This window comes from Phocoena phocoena, chromosome 1 (assembly GCF_963924675.1).
Source record: "Phocoena phocoena chromosome 1, mPhoPho1.1, whole genome shotgun sequence".
Taxonomy (NCBI): domain Eukaryota; kingdom Metazoa; phylum Chordata; class Mammalia; order Artiodactyla; family Phocoenidae; genus Phocoena; species Phocoena phocoena.
The window spans coordinates 17,406,144-17,430,159 of NC_089219.1; the positions used below are offsets into that span (position 1 = coordinate 17,406,144).

A 24,016-nucleotide genomic window follows, 5' to 3' on the forward strand; every position below is an offset into this window, starting at 1 on the left:
ACCAGGAGCAGTGGCTTAAAACATCGCAAATGTATTGTCTCATCACTTTGGAGGTTAAAAATCCAGAATGGGTCTTACGAAGCTGTGTTGGAGGAGTTGTAAAAAAATGTTCAAGTTTGGGGATATGTTGTTGAAAGTGGAAGTGACAGGACTGATAATGGATTAGATGTGGGATATGAGGGAAAGAGAGGAATTAAGGGTGGCTTTGGGGGTTTTAGCATGAGCAGCCAGGTAAATGATGCTGCCATTTACTGAAACGGGAGAAACTGGAGTGTGTGTGTATTTATAGGTGGGTGGGTTGCGGGGGTGGTGGCGGTGGACTCAGGAACTCTATTTTGGCATGGTGGTAAATTTGAGCTACTCGGACCTCCAGCTGGACAACTAGGCTGATAGGCAGTGGATATAAGTCTGAAGTTCTAGGGACAGCTGGGAGATAGAGAAGTAAATGTGGGAGCTAGAGAGAATGTGGGAGCTAGCAATGTACAGGTAGAATGTAAGGCTCTGAGATAAGATCATCTAGAAAGTGGAGACAGAGAAGAAGGCCAAAGGCTGAGTCCTGGGCTTCTCAATAATTTCAACTCTTGATTCAAGAAACCCTATTTTTCTATTTTTTTTTTCCCTGCTGTACTGTTACTTTATTTATTTATTTATTTTTTACATCTTAATTAAGAGTATAATTGCTTTACAATATTGTGTTAGTTTCTGCTGTATAACAACGCGAATCAGCTCTACGTATACATATATCCCCATATCCCCTCCCTCTTGCGTCTCTCTCCCTCCCACCCTCCCTTTCCCACCCCTCTAGGTAGTCAGAGAGCACCGAGCTGATCTCCCTATGCTATGTGGCTGCTTCCCACTAGCTAGCTATTTTACATCTGGTAGTGTATATATGTCCATTGCCACTCTCTCACTTCGTCCCAGCTTCCCCTCCCAGCCCCCTGGTGTCCTCAAGTCCATTCTCTACGTCTGTGTATTTATTCCTGTCCTGCCCCTAGGTTCATCAGAACCATTTTTTTTTAGATTCCATATATATGTGTTACCATATGGTATTTTTTTTCTCCTTCTGACTTACTTCACTCTGTATGACAGACTCTAGGTCCATCCACCTCACTACAAATAACTCAGTTTTGTTTCTTTTTATGGCTCAGTAATATTCCATTGTATATATGTGCCACATCTTCTTTATCCATTCGTCTGTTGATGGACACTTAGGTTGCTTCTATGTCCTGGCTATTGTAAATAGTGCTGCAATGAACACTGTGGGACATGACTCTTTTTGAACTATGGTTTTCTCAGGGTATATGCCCAATAGTGGGATTGCTGGGTCATATGGTAGTTCTGTTTTTAGTTTTTGAAGGAACCTCCATACTGTTCTCCATAGTGGCTGTATCAATTTACATTCCCACCAACAGTGCAAGAGGGTTTCCTTTTCTCCACACCCTCTCCAGCATTTTTTGTTTGTAGATGTTTTGATGATGGCCATTCTGACTGGTGTGAGGTGATACCTCGTTGCGGTTTTGATTTGCATTTCTTTAATGATTAGTGATGTTGAGCATCCTTGCATGTGTTCGTTGGCAATCTGTATATCTTCTTTGGAGAAATGTCTATTTAGGTCTTCTGCCAGTTTTTGGAGTGGGTTGTTTGTTTTTTTGATACTGAGCTGCATGAGCTGCTTGTGTATTTGGGAGATTAATCCTTTGTCAGTTGCTTCGTTTGCAAATATTTTCTCCCATTCTGAGGGTTGTCTTTTCGTCTTGTTTGTGGTTTCCTTTGCCGTGCAAAAGCTTTTAAGTTTCATTAGGTCCCATTTGTTTATTTTTGTTTTTATTTCCATTACGCTAGAAGGTGGGTCAAAAAGGATCTTGCTGTGATTTATGTCATAGAGTGTTCTACCTATGTTTTCCTCTAAGAGTTTCATAGTGTCTGGCCTTACATTTAGGTTTTTAATCCATTTTGAGTTTATTTTTGTATATGGTATTAGGGGGTGTTCTAATTTCATTCTTTAACATGTTGCTGTCCAGTTTTCCCAGCACCACTTACTGAAGAGGCTGTCTTTTCTCCTTTGTATATTCTTGCCTCCCTTATCAAAGATAAGGTGACCATATGTGCGTGGGTTTATCTCTGGGCTTTCTGTCCTGTTCCATTGAGCTATATTTCTGTTTCTGTGCCAGTACCATACTGTCTTGATTACTGTAGCTTTGTAGTATAATCTGAAGTCAGGGAGCCTGATTCCTCCAGCTCCGTTTTTCTTTCTCAGGGTTACTTTGGCTATTCGGGGTCTTTTGTGTTTCCATACAAATTGTAAGATTTTTTTGTTCTAGTTCTGTGAAAAATGCCATTGGTAGTTTGATAGGGATTGCACTGAATCTGTAGATTGCTTTGGGTAGTATAGGCATTTTCACAATGTTGATTCTTCCCATCCAAGAACATGGTATATCTCTCCATCTGTTTGTATCATCTTTGATTTCTTTCATCAGTGTCTTATAGCTTTCTGAATACAGGTCTTTTGTCTCCTTAGGTAGGTTTATTCCTAGGTATTTTATTCTCTTTGTTGCAATGGTAAATGGGAGTGTTTCCTTAATTTCTCTTTCAGATTTTTCGTTGTTAGTGTATAGGAATGCAAGAGAATTCTGTGCGTTAATTTTGTATCCTTTACCAAGTTCATTGATTAGCTCTAGTAGTTTTCTGGTAGCATCTTCAGGATTCTCTATGTATCGTATCATGTCATCTGCAAACAGTGACAGTTTTACTTCTTTTCCAATTTGGATTCCTTATTTCTTTTTCTTCTCTGATTGCCATGGCTAAAACTTTCAAAACTATGTTGAATAATAGTGGTGAGAGTGGGCACCCTTGTCTTGTTCTGATCTTAGAGGAAATGGTAAGAAACCCTTTTTTTCTTAACAAAATCTTGTTCCAAAGTGTAACATATAAAAAATGAAAATGAGGTGGATTGCCCTAGTTGAAGTCACCCCTAGGATCTGGGCTGTCTGGACCCTCACCTTATTGATTTTCCCATTTCTCTATTAGCCCATAAGGGAGACTAAAGGTACATTTGGTCTAGCATTTTTTTACAAATGCCAATTTTCCAGACTTGCTCTTTACTGGTATTTTCTAATGCTCTCTGGCAGTCTGGTCATTGTATTTTCATTAGTGCATGAGGAAATAGAGAAGCCAAGAGAATCTTTATAGCAAGTCGCTGGCAGAAGGCTGTCATTCTTTTCTGAGTCCATGTCTGTCATTTTTATGTGCAGTTGCATTTCTGCCCTGTATGTTTTTCAAGGGATCCAGGCTCACGTCTTTCTGGGCTCAAGGATATATCTGTTTCCTGGGAATGGAATGAGCTCTTACGTACTTGTAGTGGCCAGATTAACAGATGGCTAGTCTTGTGTGATGAGAACTCTGTCCTTATCCCTCAGGGTAGGGAGACACTGATACCCTCCCTGTGTGGTCAACTGTGTTTGTGAGGTACCATCTGATAGGATGGCTCAGACCTCTCACCCAGTGTATTACAAATTGCCTCATGTTTTACTGTCATCTCCCAGATTATATTTCCCTGTTGTGTGCCTTAGAATGTGATTTTGTTTTTATGAATGCCCTAAATGTTTAGTGCTGCCTCTAATAAACTCATGTTTATTTCCAGGAAAAATGTATGCATGCCAGTACTGTGATGCTGTGTTTGCCCAGTCCATTGAGCTGTCCCGCCACGTGAGGACCCACACCGGGGACAAGCCATATGTCTGCAGAGATTGTGGCAAGGGCTTCCGGCAAGCCAATGGCCTCTCCATCCACCTGCACACCTTTCACAGTATGTACTGAGATTGTGGATATTAGGCACTCAGCACCAGGCCTGGCGCTGGGAAGGCACACAGCAGTCATAACAGAAGTCATTACTCCACTAGAGCTGGGCCCCGTTCAGTGCCTTCCCCTCTCCTATTCTCTTGCAAAAGCCAGAGTCCCTCATTCCTATTTCAAGAAGAATCCCATTTTAACGTGTCATTGTGTGATTCTCTGTCCAGGCTGTTTCCTTGTCTTCCGTTTTAGCCCACCTGGCTCTTTTTGGCTGACAGAGGCCCATTATGTTTGAAGGAAAGAGTCTTTATAACAGACAGGCTCGCAGAGCACCAGAATATTTCCATTTGTCCGCTGAGCTTCGTTTTCCTACTCCCACTCTCATCTTATGGTCGTAACCTGCCTTTCCCCATAGGAGCAGCCTGGACGCTTTCTGAGTTAATGTGTACCACTGTGAGTGGTCCCTAGTCATGTTCCCTTAAAAGCCTTCTGCCCAGCATTCTCTTCCAAATGCCTTGTATTTACCCAGTTAGTAGGGTCTGCCCCCATCTTTGTCCCCTTCTACTAGAACGGATACAGACAAAAACACACTTCCATTCAACACACACAGGGGAGGAAGAGGAGATTTTATGACTCCTCATCACATCATCAGGAAATCGCCAAGGAGGCATCCGCTGGTCACGTCACATCATCTTCAGCTGCTCTTGTTGTAGCAGTCATGTGATCAGCACAGCCCAGCAGGGTGGTTAAGAGCTTGGGCTCTGAAATCACACGGGCCTGGGCTTGAATCTTGAGTACTCTGCCATTTACTTCTTTTAGGCCTTAGACAAATTTCTTTACCTTTTTAAGCCTCTTATGCCCCTTCTGTAAGGTAGAGAAAATAGTAACACTACCACATTGGGCTGTTGTGAGAATAAAAGAGATATCACACATAAAGCATGAAGCTCCATACCTGCCACATAGAAAATGCTCAATAAATGCTAGAGAGTATTGGTGACAAGAGCAGCCTTCTCCAGTGCCATCTGTCACCATAAGAGCCTGCCTTTTTTTTTTCATGCCATGCACCTTGCATACCCTTCTTCCCTTTTCCCCTCCCTACCTTTGTTCCCCACACACCAGTTTCTAACTGTTGGCAAATACAGTATCTCACAAACATGTGCTTTCTGTCAACACATTCAAGTCTGTTGTCAGCCAGCCAACAAGGCACTTCGCCAGAGCTTGTGTGTGCCCAGCATGTGGCTGGGCACTGGGCAATACAGGAAAACATAAAGTGCTGCCCCCCACTCCCCCCGAGGAGTTTACAAGGTTGTCCAGCAAATCCAGTTGCAGTAGACTTCCAGGTGAGTGGGATTTGGCTTGGATCCAGTGCCACAACTTTGAAGTCCTCTCAATCTCTTTAAATGACATTCTGCTTTAGTCTCCTTTTCCCAGTAGCATCACATGAAGTCAGGAAAGGAGAAGACATTATCAATTTTCAGAATAGAGAAGACCCGAAAAACTTTGCCATGACTTGGAGCGGATCACCCAAAGCAGGCCCAGCATCCAGGCCCCTCTCTCACTGACTGTTCCTTGTCTGTTTCATAGGATCACATCATTGCTTACGGAGAATTCCTTCCGAGTATCTTAAAAGATAGTGTGAAACTGAGATCTCAAGAGCTCACGTCCGCAGGGATACTAGTTAATGATGCCGAGTGCTGCTGCGTGTCAGAATCCCTGAATTAGCCTGGATCAGCACACACATAAGATTGGCTGATGGGCTGGGCCTTTCTGTGGGCAAAGGATTTTATTATTCAAACGTTTTACTTTCTGTTACCTTCAGAAAAAGACTGAACTTTCCTGCCACAGGGATGGCAAATGTATTCTTCATCAGTGCTAGTTCTTGTTTTTGAGGTCCCACTGAGGAGTTGCCTTGTCCAATTCAGCATGCAGCTCAGAGCATGACCTTGGGAGTGAAAGCTGGGATTGTTACCCAGCCCAGCAATATCACACTTGTGCCGTTGGGCACTCTCTAAACCTTGATTTTCCTAATCTATAAAATAGGACTGGTAGTAGAACCTACACATAGGGTTATTGGAAGTTTTAAGTGATTTAATATATGTAGGCACTTAAAACACGCATGTCACTTAATAAACATTACTTATGAAAATGTTTTTGTTGTTGAATCTAAAGTGGGGATCAAGGAAGCATTCATCCTCTGCATTGTACTACTGACCAAAAAGGAAATCGTGATGCTTTGGGGAGTATGTGGGGAATCTCTACAGAGAATTAGAAAACCCCAAAACACCCACTGTAGGCAGGGGAAGAGCAAAGGTGATACTCCCTGGAAAGTAGTAAGATGGAATTTAACTTGTAAGATGAGGAATTGAGGTAAACTCATGCTCAGAGGTGGTTAATCCAGAAGCCTCAGAGGAACCCCACCTCCCAGGATGAAAGTAGGAGGTAGTTAGGTGATGGATGCAGTGATTTCTGGTCCTTCGAGTCTGTCACCCTGCATGACCTCTAAACAGTCTGGCTTCTGGAGCTGCACACAGAAAACCACTTGTCACTGATTGTTGCCTGTGGTGTCTCCCTCCCTCCCCTCATGGAACCAGACATAGAAGATCCATATGACTGCAAGAAATGCAGGATGAGCTTCCCCACTCTGCAGGATCACCGAAAGCATATCCACGAGGTGCACTCCAAGGAGTACCACCCCTGCCCCACGTGTGGGAAGATCTTCAGCGCCCCTTCGATGCTGGAGCGGCACATGGTGACCCACGTCGGAGGGAAGCCCTTCAGCTGTGGGATCTGCAACAAGGCCTACCAGGTGAGCTCAGCTTCTGCAGGCACCTTTCCCGGGCCCTCATCCACTCTCCCTTTGGTCTCCCTTGGCCCCCATGTTTGTGGCTTGCAGAACACCTCTTGTCTCCAGGATATGACCATTTGGCCGGTTCTCATGAAGAATGCAGCCGATAGGTTATTCAGATCCTCTGTGGTGACCTGGTCAGAGTGGGGTCAGTGGGGAAGCTTTAATTGGAGCCAAGAGTTCTTGCACTTCTTCTCTTAGATTTCAGCCTTGTCCTGAACTGAATCCTGCATTTTCCCTGGATATTTACATTCTTTAGAACCTATTGATCCCATGTGTTGAGGGATGTGAGAATGACACTGGGGTGTGTAACACTACCTGGAATTATCTTGTTTAGCACAATTATTGGTGTTTTGTGGAGGATTTTTTTAACTCCTGGGGAAGAGCTCTGCTTTTTTACCTTAGAGTTTGCTATGTAATTGAAGGGAAACCCCATACAGATCTGAAAAGAAACCACTTCTTTGAGAAACTCTAAGACCACAGAGAAAAGAATGGCCCTCGCTGGCATCTATAGCATTTGGGTACAGAGAGAGAAACCCAGCAGCTAATTTCAGCTCAACAGAAATTGAGAGCTAACTTTGTTCCAAGCCTTGTGCTGTGACGTTAGGGTTACAGAGCTGGGTAAAACCTGGGCTTGGTCTCTAGGAAACCATGGAATTGTACAGAGAGTGTCGCAGCGCTGCTCTGGAACCCGGGAAGAAGGGGGCACTGGCTTACAGAGTAGGGATGGCACCTGCCCCTCTCCAGCAGGTTTCCCTGCTGCGCCCTGGGCCTCTGACAGGCAGCAAGACAGCTCGGTGGTGAAGCGCAGATTCTCCATTCAGAAGGCCAGGGTGTGAATCCTGGTCCTCCTGTTTACTGATCATGTGACCTTGGGCAAGTCACCCCTCTGTGCCTCAGCTTCCACGTCACTGGAAAGAGCCTAACACCTCCCTCCTAAGCTTGTGAGGAATGGGTTTCTGAAGGCCGCGGCCCTGCCCTGTGGTGACCTCAGTGAATACACAGGTGCCTTGTTCCCATGAGCACCAGCGTCCCCTCGCATGTCAGCACTTACTGTGGTGGGTAAGAGTGTGACTCCAGGTCCATAAACTTCCCTGGGAGCGCCTTTCTCTCATGAGGCTTTGTGAACTCTCCAGCTTGCTAGAACATCCAAGACCTAACATCTGCCACATTCCTTTTAGCAATTGTCTGGTTTGTGGTACCACAATCGGACCCACCACCCTGACGTGTTTGCTGCTCAGAACCATCGGTCTTCCAAGTTCTCGTCACTCCAGTGCAGCTCCTGTGACAAAACCTTTCCCAACACCATTGAACACAAGAAGCACATCAAAGCAGAGCACGCAGGTGAACTGGGGTGCCCTGGACTGGGAGTGGGGGCTGAGGAGTGGAAGGCGCTTGGTGACGTAGCATCCTGGGTTCCAGCCCTAAATCCCTACTTCTAGTGCTAGAGTGTGGTGTGCTGCAGTGACACCCCTTCCTCCCCAGCACACCGGCAGGTGCCACGTCAGTCCGTCAGTAACACTAGCTTGAGTAGCAGTAGTTCTTGCAACTGGAGACCTAGAGCAGTGTGACTCCTACCAGCCTCGGTGGTGACTGGTCGTGGCACATGGGAAGGGTGGCACACAGGCCAGGGTGGGAATCCTAACTCTAGCTGTGTGACCTTGGCAAGTGACTTCTCTTTCTGAACCTGTTTCCTTTTCTTCAGAAAGTCAATTATTCATACCTGTGTTACAGTTAAACTGGGGGATGATCACAACAGCTCGCAGTTATGAAGTGTCTCCTGAGTGCACGGCCCTGTGCTCAGCGCCCACGTGTGTTTCTCCTTTAATTCTCACAACAACCCTCTTTGCATCCGGGCACTTGGATCCAGATCTGGTGCTCTTTACCACAGATTGCACTAATGTAGCATAGGTATCAGGTTCCTGGCACTTCGTAGACGCTCGCTAAGTGTGAGCCGTCACCCACCCCCCCAGCCCTGTTACTCCCCAGGCTCAGAGAATCTCCTTTTGTTCTTTCCCACCACCTCTTTGCTCGCGTGCTTCTCAGATATGAAGTTCCATGAATGTGGCCAGTGCAAGGAGCTCTTCCCCACGCCAGCTTTGCTGCAGGTTCACATCAAGTGCCAGCATTCAGGTCAGCGCCCCTTCCAAGATGCCCCTGAGCTGCATTGCCCAGGACGGGCCTCGTCTCCACCACCTACAGCTGCGCGACCCAGGCTAAGTAGCAACTAACTTGTGCCTCAGTTTCTTCACCTACAAAACCGGGACGCTTGCAGTACCTACTTCATAGGGGAACCGTGAGAGTTGAATACGTTAGTACACAGAAAACACTTAAGGCCTGGCACCAGTAAGCATCTCGTAGGCGTTACCCATGATTATCATTGTTCCTGCTGTACCTTATCAAATCTAAAATGCCAGTTCTATAAGAGGCACCATTTTTAATGAACCATTAAGAAAGAAAAACTGCTTCCAGTTAAACTGTGCTTTCTTATCACTTAGAGTTTGCAGGTTATCCTAAGTGCTGCTTTGGACTTAATTTGATGTAGATTTTATGCACTCTTGTATGCGTACATAAAAAAAGGAAACGTAAGAAATAAGTTGATCAACGTAAGAATTCAGCTTCCCAGAGTAGCTCTCAGTTCAGATTGTTGGCGTGAGTGTTATTCCACGTGGTGTTGCCCTCCACCGTCAAGAGCATTGGTGATGGAGAGCACGGTAAGGTGGTTTTGGTCTCTCGAGCATTAGCAAAGCTAGTCTTCTGATTCCTGCTTTGGGAGTGTAGCTGAACATCCAACCCTTACCTCCTCCCTCTGAACCATTTGTTTCCTGTGAGTTTAAAACATGCACTGCTCCTGTCTTAGGGCTTTTCTTTCAGACTGTGGACATGCATTCTGCAAGTCTTGATGCTGCCCCTTTAGATGTCTGTGCAAGTGCACTTGTTGACAATTACACCCACCTCCGTGGCCTGTAACAGTAGTGAGATGCCATCGATCCCATTTCAGAGACGTTAAAAGGTGCTTCTTAGAATTGACGAAATAAACATTGTCAGCATCATTCCAGTTGAATGAATAACGGACTTTGGCAGAGGCAGATTCAGCCTGCATGTGATGCTAATGAAGCTGTGCCTTGGAGCCTAGCACTTGGTGGGACCCTTCCAAAGATCTGCCCCTAATCCTGTATGTGTAATTTTGTATCAGTCTTCCTAGAGAGGGCTCCCCAAATTGTACACGCTCCAGGCCCCACAGGAGCTGAAGAGCTGCCTCTGGACCTGCCTGTGCTCCTCGCCCCCCCTTGCACCTTGCTCTCCCCTCCCTCCTCTCGTTTCCCTCAGTCACTCCCTCTGTCCCCCTCCTCCAGGGTCACAGCCGTTCCGGTGTCTGTACTGTGCAGCCACTTTCCGCTTCCCCGGGGCGCTGCAGCACCACGTCACCACTGAGCACTTCAAGCAGTCGGAGAGCACCTTCCCCTGTGAGCTCTGCGGGGAGCTCTTCACCTCCCAGGCCCAGCTGGACTGTCACTTGGAGTCTGAACACCCAAAGGTGACGGGCACTGAAAGCCAAGTGGCCGCCTCACAGATGGTGCAGGTGATTCTGGGGCCATCAGATATGAGGGTGCTGACACGGGGTCCCTGAGGCTTCTCTGGAGGCAGTCCCATCACGACACCTAGCCTTTCTCCCCGGGGCTCTCAGAGGGCCCCGTGAGTGATGCATTCATGACCAAGAGGATCTTGCAGAAGAGTCTCTCTGGACCTCTTACCAAACAGAACAGAAAATTCTAGCCTCCTGGTGACTACATGTGAGACGGCCCCTGAGTAGAGGGAAGCTGGAACAAGAATTTTCAAAAGCAGAATGACATTGGCCTCTCCTCCCAATTCACACACTCCCTCACCTTCTGCAGAACACCATGGGATGTGGTGAGAGTTGCAGGAAACTTGGAGGAGGGTAGATGAGCTCTTTGTTGAGACCACCTTCAGCTGAAATGCTTTGGTAACTCCTCTGGGCTGGGCACAGGGCACATTTGAACGTCTGGGCTTCTCACCTTTACCAGGGTGTAAAGCCCCCCTCTTCTGATATTTCAAGGCTGTGCTTGCTCCAGCCCCTCTTTGTGTCTCTAGTTCTATTACTGCCTTCCCGTCTTCTCCAGAAAGGGTGGGCAGGAAGGGAAAAGAAACTCCATTCTGTTGATTGACAGTAATTTGTGAATGGACGGGAGAGGAACTGTGAGCTGGCTGGGCCGCCCCCCGTCCTGTCCCTTAGAGCAGCCCCTTATAGCCGTGTTCTTACAGGCCTCTGTGGGGAGCAGAGGGCAAGTCAGGCGGCCAGGCCTCTGGGTGCCAATCCTGCTGCCATTTCAATGAGAACAGCGCTGCTATTATCTTTTTTATATATTAGGATTCTGGGTAAGATGTCCTTTGGGGTGAAAAAAGATTCCATTGCTAAAAGAAAAAGAAAGAAAAACAGTTTGAAAACTGCTGTCCTAGATGATTTTTTATTGAACATCACAACTGGTCTCTTCACTCCTACAGCAGAGACATGGCTGAGCTTGGCATCTCCATTTCTGCCCACTCAGGTCTAGTGGAAAGCACTTTCTGCTCTCGGCAGCTCTCGAGATCCAGGGTTGCTGTGCCCTCTGCGGGCGCTCTGTATTGAAAACATCCAGCTGTTCCGAGCTCCATGGCTCAGAAACATCAACTCGGAGGTTCAGGCAAGAACTGAGTGTACTTAACCAGACTAGTTCTTCCTGAGATGGGAAAGTCATCTTTAACAGATGCTGCAGATTTGGAAGGGGTGTGTGTGGCCTGTGGAGGAGAGAAGCCAGTGCCCTCCAGCCTGGTGAGCTGCGTGAGGGAGCTGCCAGAAGCCACGTTTTGTCTACCTGTTCTTCTTCCTATAGCCATTAGCTCTGTAGCCACGTAGCCTCCAAGTAAGGCTCTTAGCCTGATCAAGGTACAGACATGCCACCTTTGACAACCCGAGGCTTCTGGTAAACCACTCCCATTTCCATGGTTCAAGCATGACACGAACCACTGATTCAGTAGCATTCCTTTCACACGGCACGCACTTCTGCTGTGTAATCCTCAAGACAGGAAAACCCAGTGTGAGAAACTGAGCCCGCGTTCACTGGTGTGTAATCAGAGTTCCAGGCACCCTGAGGTGGCGTACGGAGCTAAATCACAGCAATTTGGCACAGAGTTACTTGTTTGCCTGCCTTCTCTTTTGCATCACTGGTGTGTTAGACTTGCCTCTTCCCATTAAGCACATGTAACTGCTCTCCTCTGGTGAAAACATAAATATCATCATTACAGCGTGAGATGAAAACCATGTAAGTTCTGGGGAGCCAACTGTGGACACTGCCCAGAGCAGCCTCACGGTCTTTCCCTTTCAGGTGATCCAAACCCCAGAGCCGGTGGCCCAGACGGAGCAGGTGATCACTTTGGAGGAGACCCAGCTTGCTGGTTCACAGGTGTTTGTGACATTGCCAGATTCGCAGACATCCCAGACCAGCTCTGAGCTTGTGGCAGTGACCGTGGAGGACTTGCTAGACGGTACCGTGACCCTAATCTGTGGGGAGGCCAAGTGAGTGGCTGCTCATCGTGGAGGGTCCTACGTTTGCAATAGAGAGAATGCTCCACACTTGCCTTTTGCCCTTCCTCCCTTGATGTCCTGAGTATTGAGCATCTTAGCTTAGCACCAACCTAAGTGGTCTCACTTGGGAAACGGACAGAAGCATCACGGTTCTCATAAAACCAAGTCTGAGTCATCAACACCAACGTGACCGCCCTCCGTAGCAGGCAGGCCTGTTCCTCACAGGCCTGCTGCTGTGGCCTCTCTGACACTGTCCATCCCCAAGTGGAGTATAGCTTCTGAAATAGAGCCTGAAAGAGCAGTGGAATAAGAGCTGGTGACCAGAGTAACCAGAGCGGTGTGATGTGCTGGCAGCCCTCAGCATGCAGAGCAGCAGCTCAGTGCAGGACAGTGGCCCCACAGAGTGGGGCTGCAGGTGCTGCCAGTGCCTTCTGGCCATTTAAAAATGAGGGAAAATAGGGGGCTTCCCTGGTGGCGCAGTGGTTGAGAGTCCGCCTGCCGATACAGGGGACACGGGTTCGTGCCCCGGTCCGGGAAGATCCCACATGCCGTGGAGCGGCTGGGCCCGTGAGCCATGGCCGCTGAGCCTGCGCGTCCAGAGCCTGTGCTCCGCAACGGGAGAGGCCACAACAGTGAGAGGCCCACGTACCGCAAAAAAAAAAAAAGAGAGAGAAAAGCACCATCAGACCATCTGGGGGTTCCCAGCCTTGAGCACACTCAGCACCTCCCTCACGTCTGTCATCCTTCCAGCCTCCTCACATGGTGGCAGTAGGACAGGTAGCAGCATGCTGACACAGGAAGGCTTCATTTCCATGCTGAGTCCCACCTTGTCAGTATAGTCAGCCATTCCCAAAACAAAGCCTTTGGAGTGTTTCTTCTGGGAGTGTTCAGTGTGAGGCCATCTAGCTGCAAACTGTCTCTGCCTTACCAGGAAACTCTTCATGGTATTCTGCACCTGAGGCTGGTTCCCATAGCTTTTCTGTGGTGTCCTCAATCCCCTTTCCCTAATCAAAGCCTAAAGCTTCTACCCAACCTGGAAGCCTCGTCCCCTCCCTGAGGAGCACGTGATACATGTAACGTAGCAGTGAACCAGCGCCAGGTGGAGTAGCACCCGTGGTGGCCCCTGAGCTCTTTCCAGCTGCCACTGTGACCGCAGGTCAGTGATCCTTTGGAGTCTGAATTTTACAAAGCTTTTTCATCTTCAATTCCTAAAATATAATCTGATAATTAATGGTTTATGGAATCCATTATGAAGTGCAATTAGATGGAAGGAATGACTAGCATTTATCTTCCTTTCCCTGATGGCAGAAGGTTGAAGTCTGCTAGGGCAGTGTTTACACACCCAGCACGGCTCCCTGCCACCTTGTGTGGTTGACCCCCTGTGGAAGGTACTGCCCAGTTTGATCACTCACCCTCAAAATACAGGCTGGCAGAAGACAAGGCCACCCCTTCTTTCTAAGCACATTTCACATCACCAGGTACCAGCAGGGGAGGGGTCGATCTGGGTCATGGTCGCTACTTCTGTCGCCATCACACGTTGCTGGAAGGGCAGAAGGTGGGACCTTAACACTGCCAGTGTGTCTGCTGGCATCCATCCTGCTCTGTGCAGGCAGCTGGGCCAGCTCACCCCGCCTCCAGTTGTGTGCTCATTTTATGTGCAAATCACTTGAGCTAGTCGGCTCAGGGATCGTCCCATTCTGAAGTAAATGAAGTTTCCAGAGGCTAATAACTGACCAGAAGATGGTGCTCAAACCTTTAAGACTTTGCCTCCCTGTGAGGCCCTCACTGCTTCTGCCAAGGCTGTCTCCGTCTTCTTAAGGGTTTTCAGTTCTGTGAGCTGTCAGACCGGGATTGCTGTTGATCAGCAAGTGATGAGATGGCACCGAATCTCCCCTTGGCACCAGATCAAACCCATTGAAAGAGTGGAGCAGCCCTGCTTCAGGGCATGGAGGCCAAGGCCGGCAGATAAGAGTGCGTGGGTGGCCGCAGCGTTATCAAAACTTCTTCCAGCCAAAAAAACAAAATAAATTTAAAAATTAATTGCTGAGGACCTGTAGGGGAAAGTGATTTTTCTTTTTAAAAAGTCTTCTGAATAAAGAAAGCTATAAGCTTTAAACCCAACTTCCAGATCCTTTCAAGTACTGAGGCACCCTTCCTCAGGTTGCTGGTGGAGACCCAGATCGTGGCAGGACACTCGTTTTCTTCAGAATCACCAGACTCACAACTCGCTTTGCCAAGAGCAGACAGAGCAGTGGGATATGCTGCCGGCTGCACGCTCACCCTGTGGCACAGCCAGCAGGAGCACGAGGCCTGTGCTGGTTCTGGTCAACATGAGCGAAAGGTCCGCCCCGAATTTCGTCTCTGCTCCGAGTGGGCCTCGGCAAGCTGCTGCGCCAACAGCGCTTTTACAGCGCTGCTCCCTAGAGACGCCCAAGCCTGGATTTTATTGTAGGAAGACTATTTCTAGCCCTACTTGGCCATTTTATTCTTTTCTCCCACTTCTGCCCAAGAGACCTTCTGCATTGCTGCCATGGAGGACATGTCACCAGGGTCCCCTTGTCCACATCACTTGCTCTCATGTGGCAGTGGTGGTCTCTGCCTTGTTGCCGTGGTGCTGCCCTTGTGGCCTCAGGGCTGAACCCTGGGGGCACTGGCAGTGGTGTAGAGGAGTCTGTGGACTTCTTGGAACGCATATTTATTCAGTAAGACCCCAACTCTTCTCTGCCTCCAGAGCTTATGAAACACCTGGTGAGGAGGAAAGGGCAGACAGATTCCAAGCTGGAGTCTGATTCCGTGGGGATCACTTACGGAACGGCATTTGCCCATCCCTGATGAGTGAGACAGACAGCAAATAGATGGCTCAAGAGCGAGGATCGCTCTGGGAAGATGGGACTGTGCAAGTGTGTGAGCAGAGCCTGAGGGGCAGCAAAGGGGCAGAGACTTGTTTATTTTATAAAGCCTGAGTCCAGCAAGTGCCACAGTCTACAGTGTGAATGCCAGGTTCCCTGGTCATTCATGTCCTCTCTGAGGAAGCTGTCTGACTCTCCCCTCCCACCAGCCATGGAATGTATTTCAGCTTCATCCCCCAGGGAAGAGCCCTGAGAGTCACGGACTGAGGGTGAAATAGATCCAGTCAAACAGGGGTAAATGGGGAGACAAGGGCCCTGTTCTCTGCTCATGGTGTAAATCGAGGAGAAAGATGAGATGGGCCCAAAGAGTTTCTCTACCCTAGGTGATGCTGCAGTCACCAAAGGCTGATTACTTATTAATAATATGGGGTGGGGGATTTAACTCTCACGTGCCTGAGATCTAAGAATTGACTAAGGGTTGGAGGAGCTGCCAGCCTTACCTAGCATGGTCCTAGGGGACAAGCAATATTTCTATTCAGTTGGGACTAGGAAGTTGGACAGTGGTGGAGAAAATCCTGGGATGCTTTAATCAGTCCTCCCAAAGGAAGACTTCAGCAGCCCCTGCCCTGCTCCACTTGGCCTAGTGTATTGCAGGGATACTTGGGAAGTAGGGAGAAAGTGGGAGTGAAAGAAAAATTAGGGGTTGAGGGGAGAATTTTGTTGCCATGGAAAACCTTGGGGCTGGTAGGACTTGGGCCAAAAGCTCAGAAGCACAGCCAGAACTCAGAAACTTGCTACACCTATGACTTGGCCTGTAAGGAAGGGAGAAGTTGCTGTGCTTCGGGGATTACATTGTTGGAAAAAAAAAAAAAAAATTATCCCATCAGCTAATTTAGATTGCTTCCAAATCATGGAAATGTTGCATCATTTCCCTTACAAAGGCCAGTCACACCTGCTACCACCCACGGTCAGGACAGGGTGCACATGTCAGGCCAGGTCAGCCAGCACACGATGGCTGTTTAAATTGGATTACAAACCATTGTCCGTGTTCACCTTGCACTACTCTATGTAAATAAAATATGTACTTTGAAAAAAATTATGCTGCATGAGTTTCAAATGGACTGTGATGCTATAAACCTGTTTTCTCTTTGGTTCTGGGCAGCTGTCAGATGGGACCAGGCTTGATAGGCCTGGTTTCCTAGGGGCTATTGTGTACCTGCAGGCCTTGTTAGCATGGCCTGGGAAGGACAGAAAACTCTCCTGCCGTGTGGAGTCTCATTTTTCTAAACCCTCGTTCCCAGGGAGCAAGTGTGGTGCAGGGTTTCAGAGACAGGCTTTGGTGTCCAACCTGGGTACATCCCAGCTGTGCCACTTTATGACTGTGTGACCTTGGTGAGATACTTGTCCTCTCTGAGCTCCCTCCTTCCAGCTCCCGTTCACAAATGGAGGAAATTATTGTATTTACCCCACAGAATTGTAGTACTAGTCAAAAGCCTAGATTTAATGTTTGGTGTTTGAAATTTGGTGTTGAAAATTTTAGTTGTAATTAATAGAGTCCTTCACATACAGGTCAGCCATTCCCTACACTTTCTAGCACTGGGAAGATTGTTCATTCCTGCACCTTTACGTGCCTTGTTCATTCCTATACCTTTACGTGTCTCTCATCTTCCTCTCTCTGTCTGCATCCTTAGGGATCTTTATAACAGCACTTTTCGTTTATCTCTTGAATCTCAACTGCCCCCAAAGCACAAAGTGCTCAGCAGATAACTGTAAAAATAAGCAGAAACTTTTCATGGTGAACAGCTGAAAATGTCGTGTTGCTGACAGCCAACAAAGAGACAAGAGAGGCAGACACACGGATAGGATGTGCATAATTTCTGCAGTAAGAGTCCTGCAGGTAAGGCCAGGGGCGGGGCGTCATATACTGCAGCCCCTAGGCTCAGGTCCGCCCTGAGGCAGGGCTGGGGGCGACTGCTCACTTCTCCTGGGACAGTCCTAACCCTTGCCCAGATCCCACAGGGCCTTTAGGAAGTATGCCTTTCTGCCTAAGTGATGTCTTTGGAGAGGGGCTGGAGTGTCGCATCTGGAGCAATAATCCTGAGTGTCCCAGGCAGCTGGGCTCCGGCCATGAAAGTGTGTGTGTACAGAGGTGAAGTGCTGCTGTGGGTCAGGAGTGATTGAGCAAAGGTAGGAAATGGGCCGAGCGATTCCCTGGTGGTGTAGTTACCTTAAGCCTGGGCCAGGGGGCCGGCTGCAAGAGGCAGAGCAGCGTGGTGCAAAGTGCACGGGCTGGGGAGCTTCCCAGCCCCCCCCCTAAACAGACTGTGACCTTGGGATAGTCATCCCTAATGATGACAGTGAGGAGGACAGGCAACATTTGTAAAATGGCTAACAGTATAGATGCTTTGTAGATGGTGTGTGTTAGTGTTTCTAACACTTCGAAAGAACCTGAGGGAAGAGGGCAGAGAAGGGCAGGAAAGGAGGATGCCTGATGTATCCTAAGATAGAGGGCCTGGGGTGGAGGCTAGGGGAGCCCCAGACCAAGGTCAGATGGAGCTCTCTGGGCTGCATTATATATAATAATCCAGAGCCTCTGTCCCAGGCCAGGGTGGATGGTGATAAGAGGGGGGACAGGACCTCCTGGGTTGGAGCCAGACTCTCAGAGCTCCTTGGTGCCACAGCTGAGGGGTCATGTCCGAGGAAAGACACAGACTGGATGTCAGGCGGGAGCACATCCAGTGAGAGCGAGGGAAATGGAACCACTACGTTTGTGATGATTTCTGGCCTTCCTACCTTGCCTCTGGAGCTTTCAGATTCATTGTTTACCTTCCCCTCCATGAGCTGGTACTCGGGTGCATGTTTGGGTGAAAAAAGAGAAATAGCTTATGGCTCAATGTGGACTCGTCCTAGACCTTTGTTGGGAAACACTCCAGGAATCAAGCTTTCACTGAGAAGAGAGGATCCAGGACATGGGCTTGGAAGCTGCGCTCACCTTCTGGTGAATGTTCTCCAGGCTTTTCCTTGTGCATCTGTCCCGTCCTCTGCTCTGTCACACAGTGCTCCCAGAGCAGAGGTCCCACGTCCACTAGACGCTTGTCTCCCTGACATACCTGGCACCAGGCAGCGAGCCTAGGGAGCTTGGCAGGTGTTGCTGCCGTTCAGCCAGGAGCGGGCAGTGCTGCTCCCGCCAGCCCTCATGCGCTTAGGCAGAGCCCAGCTTCCACCTCTCACCCTGGCCAGCGAGCAGGTTCCCAAGTTCCCTGTGGGCTGGTCCATCAGAACATCCTCCTTGCTTTGTCCTCTGAGGAGAGCGTAGCAGAAGGTTAACAGCAGCTAGTTGGGCCCAGAGCTTCCCAGCTTTTCTGATCAAACACCACTCCTGCCGGCTCTTCTTGCACTGGTTCCCCCAGCGCAGACCAGAAACATCTGATCAAACACATCAGTCCAGGGACCCACAGCCCTCTCCAGGGGAGACTTCATAGACCTGCCATCAGGAGGTCTGATAAAAATGGGCAGGGGGTGGGGAAGGGGACCCATGAGGCTGGCACAGGGCCAAACGGCTTTTCACTCCATTTAAGGTTGAAACCTCTGTGCTCCACGCAGGGTCCAGACCAAAGCTAGCATTTCCAGAGAGGCCAGGGCTAGAGCTGCCTGTGAGCCCAGGGAACTGAGGGGAAATGTGCACGCATGCATGACTCTGGCGGGGTGAGAGATGTCAGGTAAGAGTGCGTGTGGGTTTGGGAGCATGGGATTATTAGATTGTCACAGGATGATTTAAGATCCTCCCTCGCTAAACTGTGACCCTTTCAAGGCCAAGAACTGTGCGTTATCCTTTTAGTTAACACACACACACACACACACACACACACGCGCGCGCGGTTAGCCCGGCACAGAAGGTGTCTTTTAGTCCTGAAGTTCTGGAGTCTCTGAGGTCCTATTATGTGCGTGGACCCATGCCCAATGCTGTAGAGGTTGGGGCCGTATCGGGCTAAAATAGTGTGTGATGTCTGCTTCTAGGGGACTGTTAACCTGGTTGGCTAGGCAAGGGTTGTATATGAGAAACAAGTACCAAAAACACCATTCCAGGGACTTCCCTGGTGGCGCAATGGAGAAGACTCTGTGCTCCCAATGCAGGGGGCCCAGATTCAATCCTAGTCAGGGAACTAGATCCCACATGCAAGCCACGACTAAGAGTTCGCAGGCCACAACTAAGGAGCCCGTGTGCCGCAACTAAGGAGCCTGCCTAATGCAACTAAGACCTGGCACAACCAAATAAATAAATATTAAAAAAAAAAAAAAAGCACCATGCGAGTCCAAACGCACAACCTAAATACCTATAAATGCTGGGTTTCTTTTTTATTTTTGTCTTTTTTTTGGGGGGGGAGGATTAATATTTTTGAGAAACAGTCTCATAATTAATAATTAATGTTATTAGGTGCTTACTACGTGTTGGATACAGGGCAAAGAGCTTTATGTAATTTTTATTTCACCAGCACCATGATGTAGGTACCGTTGCCCCACGTTACAGGCAAGGAAACCTGCACCAGAACAGCCACTTGACAGTTAGGGGACCAGTGAGCTTGCGCTTAAATACCAAGCTACGTTCAAGCATTTCTTGCTTAATACTCAGGTAGCCAGAAAATACCTAGGCAGCCATACTTCCCAGTCCTTCAGCCACGGGTCTGTGCCACCTGGGCTGTTGTCATGGACCTACCACGTCTCCCAGCCTCCTCTCTCCTTCCTCTTCCCCTCTATCCATCCTGCCTGAGACAGCCCACCAGGCCTGAAACTCTGCTTTTCTCAGCTGGAAATGTGTCCAGTAGCACCAAGAGTCGTGTTCTTTGCCTTGTTTGGGGACTAGATTGTTTGTGGCCTGGGAACTGTCACTTTTAGGGGCCCCACTGCCCCTCACAGTGTCACCCATCCTCAGTCGACCCTTGACGGCTCGGGCGGGGCTCTTCCTTAGAGTCAGAGGACAGCTACAGGTCCTGCCTCGGCTCCCACCGAGCCCAGCACTGGGCCTGGCCCAACTGGGTGAGGGTGGTTCCCCACCAGGCAGCTCAGGGAAGCATCTTGGCCTCTTTACCTTGCCCGTCTCTCCTCTTATCCTGGGCTCCTGAAGGAAAAAACGTTTTCTAGAAGAGCAATCATTTCATTGGAGAATACAGGATCAGAAGACAATATAAAATGCAGTGGTTCAGGGTCCTGTTTTAGAGTATTCAGATCTGAGTTCAAATCCCTGCTCTATCCCTTGTTAGATGTGTGCTTTGGGCACGTTAACTCTTCTCTTCCTTGATTTTTTTTTTTTCTTATCTGTAAATTGGAGGTAATAAAAACTCTAAGAATTGTGGAAATTAAAAGGAACACGTGTAAGACTCTGGTGTAGATCATAGCATGTAGGAAGTGCTCAATAAAAATGATACCACTCATGTTATCAAGGGACCCAAAGCCTCGGGTGGTCCCTGTCCCAGTGTAGAGACCCCACTGGGTGCTTCTGAATCTCAGGTAGGGTGGACTTCTGTGAGGGAGTGGAAGCTGAAAAAGAGGGCCAGCCAGACAGAGTCCCTCGAGGGCAGGGCCCGGTATTAGCCGTCTCTCCATCCCCCATTTCCTTGGTGTCTGGCACCTGTCTGGTGTCCAGGGAACACCTGCTCTATGACTGCTGAGCAGCAAACCCAGGAGCAGCGCTGGGCTCTGGAGGCCTGGGACCCCGGAGCCACCTGGAGCGAGATCCTGCAGCCCAAGGGACACGTCACAGATGGAAGCGGACTTCATAGATGTGACCTAGCCGTGTGGCCCAAGCGGGCTTGGTGTCTTTTTCTGGCATCAGCAGAACAGGCTGTCTTGACCCATTTGGTGCCCCCATTTCTGTCCCAACCTGGTCTCTTGGCTTGGAGCAGGAGAGGTTTCACCTGGTGGGAGCAGGGCTCTCTGGCAAGTGGAGCACAGAAAGGAGTGGAGGTGCCAGATGCTTGGCTCAGCTGGGCCTCCCTCGTTTCGTACAGGAGCAGTGGTCCCATAATGCCTTGCTCTTGAGTACCACTCTGCTGCTTTCAGATACATCATTGATCCTCTCAGTAATGTGAAAGTTTACAGTATCTTCATTGTTACCCTTTTACAGTGAAGGCGTTTAGACGCAGCCTCCTCTGAAGACTTAAGGGTCCTTAGCTAGTGATAGGTGGGATTGCAGTCCAGTTTTGACACCAGATGGAGGCGTTCCCCATCTCACTGTGCTGTCCCTGAGACTCTATAGTCCGCACGTTTCAGAGCACTTGCAATCATTTACTTGCTTGACCGGCAACATTGCTCTGAGACTGGAGGGGTATGAATTATTAGTTTGCAAATGAAGAAATTGAAGTTCCAGGAGGTGATGTCACTTGGTCACGTGGTAAGTCAGTAGCAGAAATGCAGTCAGAGCAGCTGGGCCCAGCATTACATCCGCGCTGCAAGAAAGAGCACAACTGAGGCCAGGTGAGGGAGGAGACTCAGGGCTCAGCCAGAGTGCTCGCAGCAGGGACGGGCTGAGCGCCCCTTGTGGCCCTCTGCCCTGCCAGGCCATGTGTGCAGCATCCCCCGTGCAGGCGCCACGTCCACGTTCAGGGCACAGGTGAGCACTGTCCAGGAGGACTCCCTGTGATGAGGGAAGCGGTCTTCTCTGCACCGTGCCATGCGGGAGCCACTAGTCAGATGTGGCTTTGAGCACTTGAAACATGGCCAGTGTGACTGAGAAGCTGAATTTTACGTTTTAATTTAAATAGTCGTGTGTGGCTGGTGGTTATCGTCTGGATGGCATAGAACTAGCTGGAGGGCCAGGGATGAGCGTCATATGGCAAGTGGCTGAGCCTAAATTCAAACCCAGGTCTGTCAGGCTCCAACACCCATGACCTTCCCCCCGTGCCGTGTCAGGAGGGAGGTGCACGTGAGTGAGTGGTAGACACTGGCTGCGGGGCTCAGAACACTTAGTTTCGTTCAATAGGGCTGTCCCTTGCTTTACACTCGTATGGTCAGTGCCATCGCTGCTCTGTGCCCCCCATCTTCATCCTCGTCGTCGTCTCCACCGTTTATCGTACCAGGGGCTCTACACCATCGTGACTGATCCTGCTGTTACTGTTACCCCATTCCACAGACGAGCACGTTGATGCTCAAAAGGGTTGAGAAACTCGTCCAAGCTGGTAACCTCCTGCTGGAAGAGACACGCTGGTATAAATACAAAATGCCCAGTTCTTACTCCTGTTTCTCTCCGGCTCTAGACCAGAGCTAAACTGAAGTTAGAAGGTGCCATGGGGGCAGCCAGGAAGCCCTCTCCCTGTCCTGTCCTTGAGAAGACATTGCACTGAGCACGCTGCCTGGGCACCAGACACTGTCCGCACAGGAGGTGGGCGCCAGGGGCCACGCATGCTTTGGGGGGACAGGCTCACCTTTGTGTGTCTGTGGCTTTCTGACAACTATTGTAGTGGAAGGCACTGGCCTCAAACACATTTTTTAAAAAGCCTACCACAATCTTAAATGCAAGTTTTGTTTCTCTTGGAGCTAATAAGATATGTGGCAACGTGCCAGCACGTTTATAATGAGAGTCATGGGAAAACTAAATTCCTGGTCACTCACGAGCTGCGTGACCTTGGACAGGTCTCTTCAGCCCCACCCACCCCAGCGAGTGGATTAGGTGACCTCTGAGGGCCCTTCTCCAGTGTCCTATGATTCCTTATATGGCACAAGTAGTAGAGAAATCAGGATCTGGGCCTGACCCTACTGCTTTCACATTGTGTGACTTACCTCTGAACCTCTGGTTCCTCACCTGTCCTGGTGCTGCCCGCACAGTGCCGTGAGGCCTGAGCTGGGCAAGGGGCTGCCACGTGGCGAGTGCGCAGGGAAGGCCCTGATGGGCTTCGGGGCTGCACGCACAACACCCAGCAGTACCTTGTTACCCTGCTCTCAAGGAAGAGAGGTTGGAAGAAGGGGAACGTGTCCTCTTTGGGCCAAGACGCTGGCGCAGGTGCCAAGAGCTATACCAAAGAGAGCCTCCTGTGGCGTCATCCAGCTGGTACAGCCCTGCCTCTCCTCACCGTAGGAGGGACCTCTGGCACAGCGGGGAGGAGCTGGCAGGGACAGGCAACAAAAGCATCTAGGCCTGGGAGAGGGAAGCTTCCTGGAGCTTGTGGGGAGGAGCCGCCCCAGGATTAGAGGGCCATCAGCACAGTGGCCCTGCGAGCCCTGGTCTGAAGCAAGCCTAGGGCTTGGGGTAGCCCAAGGGCTGAGAGTCAGGGCTGTGGAGTCATGTGGTCTAATGTCAGCCCTGCCACTGCCCAGCTCTCTGGCTCTGGGCAAAGCACTTAACCTCTCTGAGCCTTACTGTCCTTATCTATGAAATGGGAAGGATAATAGTCCTTGCCTGCCTCTTAGGATTATAAAATTACACCCGTGAAGGCCGTTATGTGCCAGGCAGAGAAGGGACTCCATAAGCGGTTATTATTAGCTTCCCTGGACCCGACCCCAGAAAGGCCAGCTGTTGCAGGAGACTGTGCTTCATAGTCTAGACTCTGATGCCCACAGGGTAACAGGAGGAGGGAGTCCTGCTAGGAGTTCCACCCCTGACCTTAGTTAGACTGTGGCCTTAGCACTAACAGGGAGAGGCCTGGCTGGCTGGCTGGGCAACTGAGACCAGAACCCCAGGTTTATGGGGGGTTCCTCAACCCACCACTAAGGAGGCCTGAGGAGATAGGATCCCCTGGACTCCACAGGTTGCCCCCATCTTCTGGTCAGAAGCTTCCCCACGAACCTTACTGGGGGCTCATGCACAGACTGCCGGGTGGAAGGGAGAAGTGACAGGGATTCAAGATTCCCAGCATGGAGCCCTGTGTACCCCAGCCAAGCATACACGCTCAGGGGCAAGCTTACCTGCAGGCCTTGGCCCAAGCTGTCCCCATCACCCACCCATGCCCCCTGCCAGCC

The 24,016-nt window shown here is 49.5% G+C and overlaps 1 protein-coding gene across 2 annotated transcripts in view; it reads left to right on the forward strand.

Moving 5' to 3' along the window:
- The window catches only part of ZBTB40 (zinc finger and BTB domain containing 40), a 41,535-nt gene extending 29,228 nt beyond the window's left edge, over nucleotides 1-12,307 (forward strand). Inside the window, exons 12-17 of one of the 2 annotated variants that reach the window (XM_065880651.1) lie at nucleotides 3,641-3,805; nucleotides 6,381-6,595; nucleotides 7,816-7,978; nucleotides 8,681-8,767; nucleotides 9,991-10,217; nucleotides 12,019-12,307. In XM_065880651.1, coding sequence (XP_065736723.1) covers nucleotides 3,641-3,805; nucleotides 6,381-6,595; nucleotides 7,816-7,978; nucleotides 8,681-8,767; nucleotides 9,991-10,217; nucleotides 12,019-12,213 — 1,052 coding nt within the window. In that variant the 3' untranslated portion in view covers nucleotides 12,214-12,307. The remainder of the gene's footprint in view (nucleotides 1-3,640; nucleotides 3,806-6,380; nucleotides 6,596-7,815; nucleotides 7,979-8,680; nucleotides 8,768-9,990; nucleotides 10,218-12,018) is intronic. The other variant, XM_065880660.1, reaches the window with a different exon arrangement.
- Nucleotides 12,308-24,016: the final 11,709 nt, after the last annotated feature.